At 46.0% G+C, this 12661-nt stretch overlaps 4 protein-coding genes across 4 annotated transcripts; 2 read left to right on the forward strand and 2 right to left on the reverse strand.

Annotated features, from left to right (window-relative positions):
- Window positions 1-29: 29 nt before the first annotated feature.
- Window positions 30-740, forward strand: AOL_s00076g304 (uncharacterized protein; the record flags this gene model as incomplete). The annotated part of the gene is made up of 1 exon (XM_011122857.1): window positions 30-740. The coding sequence occupies one exon, from the start codon at window positions 30-32 to the stop codon at window positions 738-740; it is 711 nt and encodes a 236-aa protein (XP_011121159.1).
- Window positions 741-1354: 614 nt separating this feature from the next.
- Window positions 1355-4540, forward strand: AOL_s00076g305 (uncharacterized protein; the record flags this gene model as incomplete). The annotated part of the gene is made up of 1 exon (XM_011122858.1): window positions 1355-4540. The coding sequence occupies one exon, from the start codon at window positions 1355-1357 to the stop codon at window positions 4538-4540; it is 3186 nt and encodes a 1061-aa protein (XP_011121160.1).
- Window positions 4541-5448: 908 nt separating this feature from the next.
- AOL_s00076g306 (uncharacterized protein) lies at window positions 5449-7452 on the reverse strand (the record flags this gene model as incomplete). Its single annotated transcript, XM_011122859.1, has 2 exons — window positions 5449-6028; window positions 6089-7452. The coding sequence occupies 2 exons, from the start codon at window positions 7450-7452 to the stop codon at window positions 5449-5451; spliced, it is 1944 nt and encodes a 647-aa protein (XP_011121161.1).
- A 2874-nt stretch (window positions 7453-10326) lies between these two features.
- AOL_s00076g307 (uncharacterized protein) lies at window positions 10327-11976 on the reverse strand (the record flags this gene model as incomplete). Its single annotated transcript, XM_011122860.1, has 5 exons — window positions 10327-10713; window positions 10790-10878; window positions 10998-11097; window positions 11182-11559; window positions 11644-11976. 5 exons carry the CDS (start codon window positions 11974-11976, stop codon window positions 10327-10329), a joined length of 1287 nt encoding a protein of 428 aa, XP_011121162.1.
- Between the last annotated feature and the right edge of the window lie 685 nt (window positions 11977-12661).

The following is a 12661-nucleotide window of genomic DNA, read 5'->3' on the forward strand; positions in this document are numbered from 1 at the left end:
ATCATCAATATATTATATATAATTGCAACATGTTTCGAAAGACACTATCCTCTGTCGCGAAAAAATTCGACCGTAGTTACGAACCCAGAGATATGAGAAATAAGGTCTACGCCTTCCTTGCCAGAACAACCGATTGGCCACTTTTCCATCGAAAACTTGCTCTCAAGGGGAGGGTAGTGGTGGACCTAATTCGAGATCTCGGGTCGGATAACCCTCGAGGGCCGTCTGCAGCAGATCTTCTTAATAGTGCTATACCTAAGGAGGAGGGACCGAGTACGGGTGACACCTTGGATCGAATTTTGGTTCAGGGATATGTCGTACCCCTAAATTCTCACTTCGAGTCTTCACTCAAGGAACTACAATTCCTACAGCAGTTCGACTATGCACAATACTTAACAATCAAGAGATTCGTAGGAGGGCTCAAGACGGCCGAGAATATCAACAGATGGGCGAAACAGAGCAGACTGGATTCATTCTTGAAAGGCGCTTTTGCGACGGAAGAAATCGGGACGGAGACAAGTCATTCGCCGTCGCCACTCGAGGAACACGGTGCTGAAGATACTAGAAGGGAGCGCCTAGTACAATTTAGGGACATCTATAGTGACCTTATCAAGCGTATCGAAATGTGTCCTATCGCTCAGGTGACCGTGGAGGATTATGAAGAGCTGGAAGATTCGATTATAAGGGCTGGTCAGATGTCCATATACGATTGTTGCCCGGCCTTGCCTGAAGGCGGCTAGGCTCGTCGTGACTAGTTAGGTTGCCTACTTGAAGTTGTACTCTTTTCTGTTCTGTTCTGTATAATTAGACCTAAGTACTTCTGTAGGTAACATTCACATCGTAATGGCTAATTGGGAACGTTGGATGCACCCGGGTATGGTGTCCACGAACCCATAGAATATGGCAAGTTTCGACATGCGATAATATTTCCGGTGTTGGCTGTTGCATTTCTCATTCCTGACACCCCTGTCCGTGCTACCAAGAAGAAGGATACCAAAACCCAAAAACACGAATTGAAACCTTTCCTTTCTTCCAAAACCCAAACTTTGGCCTCGAAATATGAAGATAGCCGGTACCCTCCGACGACGCGACCTGAGCGACTCTACTCTCAAACAGCCCGTACGTATACTTCTACACCTGATTTTCTTTGAAGAAAAAATGGAACAATGGGTAACCAATTTTAGTGAGAGGTTTTTGAATTTCTAGTCGCCAAGGGAAGCATATCCATATGGAACCGGACAACAAGAGCCGTGAAAGACCACAGTAGCAAATCATCTTCGAGATAACGTAATTCGGATTCCAACGGAATTTTTATAAGAACAGACGAAAAAAATATCTGTTCTGGTACGATACGATGGCGGATACAGACGACATATTTGCCCACGTACCACGGCGGACGGCCTCGAAGTGGTCGAAAAATGGGCCTGGGGACCTTGAGGACTTGGCGAAAGCCACCGCCGCTGCGAAAGAGGAAGCAGAGGATAGGGTATTCGCTGCCCAAAAGTCGAAAGCATTGATGGACCAACGGATACGGGAGTTTAAGATTTCCCATAGCTTGGTTGTTTTATTCTTTCTTTGGGTTGCGTATACACAACTTGTGGGGGTATACTTGTTCACGAGAGGGTTTCTTTTAACTCGAAAGGTCTTGGAAGAGAAGTCAGAATGTAAAATCTCGCCATTGGGTTTGGAGGCGTACCTTGGAGAGCCGGGGACCGGGTGCTGGCATCCTAAGACGTTCGATAAGGCGATAATCGTTATAATCGACGCACTGAGATATGATTTTACGGTACCGCAGGCAGACGCCAACGGTGTGCCGTCGACGGAGCACTATCACAATAACTTCAAAACTCCCTACGAGATTGCAATTAAAAACCCAGAGAATGCATTTTTAGTCCCTTTCATTGCGGACCCGCCGACGACAACATTGCAGAGGTTGAAAGGATTGACGACTGGGACACTGCCGACATTTATGGATGCTGGTTCGAATTTCGCAGGAACGGCTATTGATGAGGATAACTTAATCGATCAACTCAACCGTACGGGAAAGAAGATCGCCTTCATGGGAGACGACACATGGACTGCCCTATTCCCTGGCTATTTTGATATTGAGCATCCATACGAATCACTAAATGTTTGGGATCTTCATACCGTTGACGAAGGTGTTCTGACGCACATGTTCCCGCTACTACACCCGGATAACTCTTCATCATGGGATGTCATGATTGGCCATTTCCTAGGTGTGGATCATGCGGGCCATCGGTATGGTCCAGATCACCCCGCTATGGCGGCAAAGCAGAAGCAGATGGATGTCTTCGTTCAAGATCTCATTAAGGCTGTGGATGACGATACCTTGGTTGTTATTATGGGTGACCATGGTATGGATCCAAAAGGTGATCACGGCGGGGAATCCCAGCTAGAGCTGGAGGCAGCTTTATGGATGTACTCTAGGAAAGGAGTTTTCGGAAGGATTCCGGGATTTGAAGTCCCACCGAAGAATGCAGTGGAAAGGAGTGTAGCCCAAATCGACTTGGTTCCTACGCTAGCTTTGCTATTGGGTCTTCCGATACCATACAACAACCTTGGAGGACCGATACCTGAGGCATTCATCGGGCCAAATGGGGATAAATGGGATAACCTAGCAAAAGTTGGAAGGTTGACCAGTTCGCAAATCGAGAACTACCAGAAGAGCTACACTGGTGCCCGAGATGATGACTCGATTCCTGAGACGAGAACTACGAAACTATGGCGAGAAGCAGAAGAGAAGCTTAAGGTGGATCAAATCGAAACGACACTAGATGCTTGGAGGGCAACATATGAAACGTTCCTAAACCACCAGAAGGAAACTCTTCACGTCTGCAAAGATCTATGGGCGCGGTTCGACCTCACAAGTATGCTACTCGGCATCATAACTCTCGTTAGCAGCGTTATCTCAATTTTGATATTCGGAAGAGGGATATCAGGCGACCTGAAAGAATTAACTGGGTGGTTCGCTGGAAGATGTTTCGCCGGGACAGCTATCGGCGGCCTGGCAGGATACGGCTTCCACTTTTCTGGGATAACCGAACAGGGTGAATTGAAGCTTGCGCTCTTTGGGTCAGCTGCCGGTGGACTCCTTGCCTTCTTTATCAGCACGACCTCGATCTATCGTAGGCTCCAGCATCTGTTCCCAACCTCAATCTTCAGCATCATGGCGTTACTTTTCACAGTACTCCAGGGAGTTATGTTCGCAGCGAACTCTTTTACAATCTGGGAAGATCGTATCTTGACATTCTTCCTAACAAGCTTCGGCGCTGTTGCCTTTTGTTATTCCTTTAGGCAGGAAGACCCGGCTATGAGGACCCTTGGAGCCTCTCAGTCAATTATATTCATGGTACTGACGAAAGTGGCCTCCTTCTCAAGATTATGTCGAGAAGAGCAAATGCCCTACTGCGAGTCTACATACTATGCATCGGCAACCTCATCCGTTTCTTCCCCTTTCAGTCTTATCCTACTATACTTCATCGCACTCGCCTTCCCGCCAATCGTTAAATCGTATTACACCGGCACCAAGTCATACGAGGGACCAGCACAGTTGTATATTGGTCTCGCCCTCCAACTCGGATTATTTTTCAACGCGCTCTACTGGACATTGGATTCAGCCGACAACGGCGAATGGATCGATATCCCCACTGCATCACTCAAGAGAGCAAAACATACAATTGCACAGGTAGTCCTCGGCCTCGCCTTCGTCGCAGGAAACGTCTTTTTCGCCTGGGCGCAGCCGTGCCTCAATATCCAAATCGAGGAAAGTACACCATCTACCGACGATGAAAAAACTACAGATAAACCATCACAAGCAGCAACAGCAACGACAGCAGCAGCAACATCCGCCACCCCGTCTCGTAGCATGATCATCCTCGGCTACGCAAACCTTCATGGTTCCCGTTCTTTCCTCCTCCCAGTATCATGGTACCTCGGCCTCGCACTTCTTCAAAAACCCCTCGGCGGCGCTTCAATGGCCGCCCTACTCTGGCAAATCCTCGCACTCCTAGAAATCATCGACTCAAACGGTCTTTCAGACTCCCCAATCGGACCCGTAATCCTCGCCATGCTAGGATCTTCCTATTTCTTCTCCACAGGTCATCAAGCAACATTAAGTTCCATCCAATGGGAATCAGTCTTCATCCCAACCGACGTAATCCGTCAACCATGGTCTGGACTATTATTCGCAGGTAACGAATGGGGTCCTCAAATACTTGCTACAATCGCCGTACCAACTTTGGCGTTGTGGAAACAACCGGCGAAGGAGGCCGGGTTGATGGGTAAGGTTGTGAGGGTTTGTGCTACTTATGTGGCTTATCATGCTACTATCGCGACTTGTACGGTGCTCTGGGCGGCACATTTGAGGAGGCATTTGATGCTTTATAGAGTGTTTTCACCTAGGTTTATGTTGGGTGCCCTGGTGCTGTTGATTTCGGATGTGGTTATGGTGCTAGTGGGGGTTATGAGCGTCAGATGGAATTTTTTGTCGGTGGGGGAGGTTTTTGGGTTGGTTAATTGAGGAAGTTTAGAGGGTGTATGTATAAGTATGTATGCTAAGGATCGATTGGGAATTACGTAGAGCTGTGAATACCTTTTTCTTCTTTTTCTTCTAAGTCGGGGTGTTTTACCTTGTTTTTTCATGTGCATAGCTTTTAAAATATAATTTCATCCTTAGTACTTCGCATTAGTCAAAGAAGCCTGCAGCATAAGCTACAAGTAATATCAAACTTAACCCTCGCAAGACTAGATGTTCGCAAAACTCATCGATTTTGGCAAGCAGATATCGATCCGGATGTGATTCATATTTAGATAAGAACATTAACGTTAGGATATATACATCAGCATCTAGACGTCTAGATTCGAATGGGGGGTATGTCAGCGAGTTAGTTAAACAGGCTTGTATCATGATATATCGATACCGATCATCGCTTCGAATCTAAAATTGAATCTAAACAGCAGACACATGCACGGAAAAGAACGTTGCAGAAACAGAAGCACCATGTTTTTTTTTTGTAAAAAAAAAAGCTTTTCAAGAAAATAAAAATCATCATTAGGGTTTAAGAATCGCTTCATTGACGCTGAAAATGATGCCGAAGTTGAAAAAGTCCAGCTGTGTACTGTTTTCAAAACGTAATATGCCGCGAAGCAAGATAATAAAGAGAATGTATAGAATGTAGAGCATGGGGGCGGTGGAAGCAAATACAAATGCGGAAACAAAGACAGACGTTCATTAAAACATCAGATGATACAGGACAGGGAACAAAAGCAATCATTAGTGGGCGCATAGCGCGGGGGTTAAACAATGTAAGTGGTGCCACAAAGCAGTGAACGGAGGTTGCGTTTGAGGTGTATGTAGTTGCATAGTATGTAAAAAAGAATGTAAGCGTCGCGAGGCCAGTCAACGGCTCAAGAATTCGGGATTGTCGTTTAGATGTATTTGAGCTTCCGAGCAGCAATCAAGCTGGTCACAACGAATGCAATGATAATACCAATGATTCCAAAGAACCAAGCAAGGCTGTCGGTATCTTTGCCCGGAACCGGTACGTTCATACCGAAGAGACCGCAAATTAGGTTCAACGGCACGAGAACGGTGGCAATGACTGTAATCTTCCCAAGAACCTCATTAGTCCTGTTGTTGCTTTCCATATGGTCCACTGAAAGCTGTGCGAGGTAGTTGCTATGGGATCTAGAGAGCATCTTCTCGAAGTGACTGAGATTGCCCATCATAGTAATGACGTGATCTTGAATATCGCCAAGATAGAGACCGATGTCACTCCGAGGAGTAACTGAGTATTGTTCGTTGCAGCGCTTTGCGAACCCTTTGATGACGTCGGCTTTTCCACCAAGAAGGCGCATGAGAGTCATAACCTTCTTGCGGCAATCGCCAATTCTCTTCAACATGACGGAGAAGTCAGAAGAGCGGGCCACAAAGACTGCATCCTCAATTGCGTCGGTCTCTTTCTCGATCTCATGAATGACAGGACCGAAGGAGTCAGTGATGTCGTCGCTATCGAAAAGGTTAGCGGTGTATTTTAAGGGAGTTCTGTAAACAGGGGAGAAAACTTACATCATAGCGTAGCAAATCCAATCCGAAGATAGGGCAACGTAATCTCTTAGCTGCCTGATACGCTTTCTCACGTTAGAAGCATGAGGATATGGCGAAAAGTGGAAGCTAAGGATGCCGCTGCGGAATACCACAAGATAGACGTTTGTTGGCTCAAGGAAATCCTCGCTCTCCTCATCGGTGATGAAAGAACGGAAGGAAACAAAATAGTAGCTGCGGAAAAGTTCTACCTTTTCACGGGTTTCCTGAACACGGATATCCTCATAGGTCAAAGGATGGAGAGAAAATGCCCGCCAAATCATTTTCATCTCAGCTTCAGTGGGAGACTCGACATCCAACCACCAAACATTGTCTTCACCTCCAAATAGGCCTTCGAAGCTCTCTCCATCACCAATCAAGGATGGGAAGTTTGCAGCATGGACAGTGCCCTCAAGTTCCGAGCTAAAAAAGCTGAACCTATCTGGTTGCTGCATAGAACGCCCTCTCTTCTTGACCGGAGCGATGCTGCCGTTGGGATCCTTTTCACTGTATGTGATGCTCTCGTCGTCGTCGTCGTCCTCAACCGCACATTCATCTGGAGGTGGAGTACGCTTGAATTTGAATGGGATGGTCTGTCTTGAGTAAGTGTTCTGAACACTGGCAGAGCTCATCTTGCGTCGACGTTGACATGAGCGATATCTAATCTGGCTCTGTTGAGTGATGAAGTCCTCCATCTCATCGAAGTCAATCTTCCATTGGTTGGGGCCATCAGGCATTGGAAAGCAGACATCATCTTCGGCCTTTTCTGGCGTTTCGTCTCCAGAGTTTGTTGCATGAAGGACCTCGAAACTTGGAGCCCTACGGGACGCTGACCTTCTCAGGGAGCCCATCTCGGATGGGGCATATTGGCTACTGATTGTCCCTGAGCGGTCCTTGCGACGGGCGGTTGCGAATGCATCGATTGAATTCGGTGGAGATGGCGAGCGAGACCTAGCTTCCTCCACCTCAATGGCAAATGTCGGTTGGTTGGTCTGTTGACGACGAATGATACTCTCTCCTCTAGGTCGATTCTTAGTCGGGCTCGCCGATGGCTCGAAATCGTAACGGGCGGGTGAGAGATGGTCATCATCCGATGAATCCTCCAAGACAACATTTCCAACGATGACGTCGTCGGATGATTGCGAGTTCCTTCGAATGGCCTCGTCCAATTGGTATTCGAACTGAGCAGTGAATTCTTGTTCGGCAATCTCTGGAGTGCAGCTTGGGCGTCGACCCGTAGGCGCGGCGATAGTATTGTGCCTTGGCAGCGAATGAGGTTGGTAACGGTGGTCGTTAAGGTCCTCTCGGAAGCTGCGAGCTTCGGCTGTAACAGTCGTTGGCTCTGCCATGTTAAAATATTTTGAATTGGACCACCCTTGAATTATTTATCGGCACGGCTGACAGATAACTCGAGCTACCTGGCTTGGGGGGTGTTTAGTCGAGCAATTGACAAAGGATCTGCAAGGAGGACCTGAGAATGTACATGTACATTGTTAGCTCGCCGTCGAGGCAGGAGGGAGGGAATTCAGACATACCACCAGCAACACTAGCGCTTGTGAGCCCTAGAGTTGACCTTTACAAGTGAGCCAGCTGGGCAGGCTGCTCATCTCACACGAGCTGTCAATTGGAATGGTAATTGACTGAGGGGAAAGTGTCCCTCAAGTTGACGAGCGAGAACGTGCGCGTGTTCAGGAACTTGAACCGGGAAGAATAGGCCAACTTATCCCATCGAGGCGGCTACCTCGTGAGTGAACGAATATCGACGATAGAGGGACCGATGATACGGCAGAAGTTGTACAGATTAAGGCGATAAAGGTGGGTAGATGTCGGTCAAGTTATGGTGGCTTTTTAATGTCTCCGCAGACCATAGGGCGTGGTCCAAGGAGAGGGTAGGAGAATGAGAACTTGAGCGAGCTGTTTACCGCCAACTTGGTGTCTACGACGTTTGGTAACGCCGCCTAGAAATCTACGATTGTTGATATGCAGCGTCCCGCACCCGATGCCCTGCGTCTGAACCGTAGAGAAAAGAGATGCCGGCCGGTAGGCTACAGATAAAACCACTTAGTCTTGGAGGGAGCTAGGGAGCGATTGAGCGAACGTCCAAAGAGACGACCGGAAATGCGACGACAGAATGGACTTGCGGATGGGAATTCGGACTGGGTCTGAAACGGCGGAGAGGGAGAATGCCGAAGTTGAAGTTGAGATTAAGGTTGGACGTTGAAGTTCAAGTCGAGATTGAAGTCGAGATTGAAGTTGACGTTGACGTTCGGTCCAACTAGATACAGAGTATCGACCCCTACCAATCCCACAAAGAAAACTACACCAACGACGACAACTGCTTCTACCTGATACTGGATCCTCGAAGACACACAGAGACTATCGAAAATCGAAATGCTACTAAATATGGACCTTTGGTTTGAATGATATGGATTTCTGGGGGTACAGAGCAACGTCTGCAAGCGGTCTGGTGCTGATATGAGAAAAATGGATAGATGAAGTGAGGGAAACAGGAAACGAGAGGATTGGAATGTGCCCAGAATTATATCCCCAGCGTGGACAGCCAAAAACCCACAGCAGAAAAAGGAAAGCCGGGTCAGCTCCTACTGCAGACCAACCAACCCCCATGCGCATGCCATGGCAAGAAGGCAAAGATGGATGGCAAGGACCAGGCACCAAGCCGGGAATCGGACTGTTTCTCTAGTTTTTGCATGCAGGGAAGAATTTTAAGACAAGAAACATTACAAGATCCTTTTAGTTTTATTCGGCCGCTTCGACAACGTCGCATTCGGCGGCATACATGCATCGACATACATGAATTGTGCGTCCATTGTATGTATGTGCATTTCTATGCAATCGTGTGCATGCGTGAGGGCATCATTGCTAATCATCAGTACTACACAGTATCATCACACTCGCCAGCTCACCGTCGAGGATGGGACAATTTGGTTTACGGAGACGCATTAATATTGCACTGCATTGATATTAATCCCTCCTCCCTCACAGTCACGGAACTGTGGGAATCACCTCTTTCGCGAACGAGTGTGATATTGAGTCGAATAGGGTCATCCTGCTCACCCAACCAACCCTGATTTTGGTCTTATCTCTCTCATACCACTCGCCCGGACCACATTTCAAGGTTCTGGGAAATGATTGAACGGATTGCCTCCGCAGCACAAAGGAAGGAGCACGACAGAAAGAGGAGGAGAAAGAGGATCCAACTCTCAATGAGACCCATGAGAGAGCTTGGGCCGGTTGCATTGGACCCAACCGTCAAACACCTATGTCTTTCTTCCTTTATTTGATTTGTGATATCAATCAAGTTGATTGATTATTACCTATTATTACTTGAACCTGAGAAAGATTGCAAAACTGGCCGAAAAATCCCTCGCCGTTTCCAGAGATAGCCCCCTCTTTCTTCGGCCTCGCATCGGCCTCTAAACGGTCTACCAGCCGTCGTTTCTCGATTCATTGTTGTAAGAGAAACTGGGGGAAACCGTTCTTATCTCGTAATGCTTTGGCCAACCATCTCTTAAACCGTTTTTTTAGGGCAAGCAAAAAATTTTCCGACGCAAAAAGAGAGGGGAAAAAAAAACTTCTGAGTTTCTCGCCAATGCGCTCCTCCTAACTTTTGCTGGAGCGGCTACTGAGTGGAGGTTGTTTCGCTCAGCTCCGCACTGATATCAACCGCCAGTGAGACCGTCGGCCTACTTTCCTTAGCCAGACTCATTCTCTCGACCATGTGCATGTGGTCATACTTATGACGAAATGGCAACCTCTTCGTCCGAAGACTTGCCGCTCGTATAAAGGGTCCCTTTGATTGGATGCATGTGTGGAGATATGCTCAGGTCAGCAAAAAAAGCTTTTCTGGGCCATGCCTAAGATCTTCGAGAACCATGTTCCTTACATCAAATTCCCTTTGCCCTGGCCTCCCCGTGGCCAAGTGCACCCGGTAATGCACGCCAAGTAGTATTAGTCAAAACCCCCATCGGTATGTAAAAATAAGTACCCCAGACTACCTACAACCTGAACATTACATGAGATGAGAACTGCATTGCCGTTACATACAGCTACCAATATTAATGTCTAAGGATTAAATCGACCAATAGTACTTTTGGGATTCCGGATTGTATCTTCGGTATGACTAGATATACAAGTATATACTCGATTCGCTTGAATACTTCGTGTTTTCGATTTTATGGTACAGATATGAATACTTATATTGATTATAAACCATTACCGTTATATGCTAATAAATTCGGACTGCCTTTCAGCGATGCACCGTCTAGCACATCCTTCTGTGCAAGTTGGAGAAGCCTGGAAGTTACCTCCTCTGGGCTTTTCAATCCCTCCAATCTTCTCAAGTAGCAAGCCAGTCCTGCGACGTGCGGCGCAGCCATTGATGTCCCCGATTTGAGGCTCGTAGCATCGATATTATTCCCAATTCCAAGGGACATTATATTTTCTCCAGGAGCCATAATATCAACCATGTCGCCGTAGTTAGAGCCAATCCTATCGTTATCAATCCATCTACGATTGTTGGCACCGATAGCACCGACAACGAATGCTTTGGAGGCCATAGTAGGGCTCGAATTTTCTTCTTTAACATTCATCTATGTATCAATGAAGAGATTATAGTTAGTTACTTATACATCCAGGCGATACCATAGTATGTAGGTGTGAACTTACATTATTGTTTCCAGCAGCAACAATAGACAGAACCCCCAATTTATAGGCGTTATCAATAGCATCATTAATTGCTCTACTATACGATATCGCTATATAAGTAAGCAAATCGCTGTATTAGTATTATTATAAATTCATGGCTTTTTTGTAATCACTCTTTCCTTCCTTCCTTTCTGTATCGGAGATTAGACATACTAGATATCGCACTTACCCATGCTCAGATTGATAACCGCAAAATTCTGGCGATTCTTCTTTACAATATCGTTCGCTGCCCAATTGATTCCATCCAACAAATCAGCGGATGTATTACGCTAGGTTGGGTGGCACCATTAATTTAGCTATCTATCAATATATCCCTACATATTTTGGTAAATAAGAGAATCTCGCTGACTTACCTTATATTCTACTCTATCAATAACCTTGACACTAATCACTCTAGCCTTTTTTGCAACACCGTAGGTTTTGCTGGCAATGGTTCCCGCGGTATGTGTGCCATGGCCATGCGTGTCGTTATGTGTCTTCGAATCCGGATGTAAAGCGTCGTACCCAATTTCTGCCCTTCCCTCGAAATCCTTATGTGCAATATTTACGCCGCTATCTATAACATAGGCAAACATCCCTTCACCTGCACTATCGTCATAACGGTAGGTTCCGTTGAGTTCGGTGGGAAACTGCGGGACCTTATGGGAGATGCCTGAGAGACCCCATTCATCGGTCAGATCGGTTTTGAACTCATTCAAAAATATCGGGCTGGCTTTTTCTATATAATCAACCTATTCGATGTCGAAACTTCGTTAATTTGCTATCCCATAACGTTTGACCAAGAAAAATCCACTACAAGTAGAGGGGATATTTACTTGTTTGTGTTTATTAATCTCATTCAGAGTTTCTGAATCAAAAGTTCCCGAATATGCTTTGAATTTGTGGATATCGAAGACCTTCTTGACACCGGCTGGTTCTATTCCCTGCACCAACCCTGAATCCTGCCTCTTTCTGAGAAATTTAGCGTTTATTTCTCTGGCCCACACTGTATGGGAGAGTAATTCTCTTTTGCTAATATTGTTTTTTAAGACTATAATGTAGTCTCTCTCAACCTTGTTGGACGCCTGCGTCTGGGACTGGTCGATTGGAATAGACGAAACGAGAGGAACAAGAAGCCCAAGGAAATACAAATTTCTAAAGATATGCATCTTGTCGTCTATGTAAGGTAGGATTATAATGTTATCATCTGGCATGGAATTTTTTGAATTTCATTAGAGATCTCATGGCTCTTTAAACAAATATTGACTTCTAAAATCAATCTAAGCATGACCGGTAGTAATAATTTATAGTAACTAATGGCATATTTCTGAATATTATACATATATATGATGGAACAAAATCCACAATGATCGGTTTTACTCTCGCACTATCTGGCTTCGGCCCAAGACAAGTACCAGGTGCTTTCTTCGTTAGCCTAAGTTCCAACAATCACTCACTGACGATATGCATATTATTTGAAAGATTGAGTTGCTTGTTATGTTTTGTCTCCGCCAAGTCTGACATCATGATGTCCGTGGTGGCTAATACTCAAATTAGTACAGGTACTTATCCATGCGAGTACGTCTCTCATGAAGAGCTATAACTCACACATGCTTCAGCCTGTTACATATTACATTGCTCGAACCGTTAAATGATGGTTTTGCCTACATCCTAGCAGTTTTAGTGTTCTGAGAATGACTACAGGAGCGGAGACTTTGCAGGAGTGAAGGTGTATAGCACACATTCGGACTGAACTACTATATTGTCCTCTGCTGCATTTATTATTGAAACCCTCTCTGACTTAACATGCTGTCGCCTTAGGTTTCTTTTTTATACCTCATTTTGGCTTGGCGT

Source organism: Orbilia oligospora (genome assembly GCF_000225545.1).
Source record: "Orbilia oligospora ATCC 24927 unplaced genomic scaffold scaffold00076, whole genome shotgun sequence".
Taxonomy (NCBI): domain Eukaryota; kingdom Fungi; phylum Ascomycota; class Orbiliomycetes; order Orbiliales; family Orbiliaceae; genus Orbilia; species Orbilia oligospora.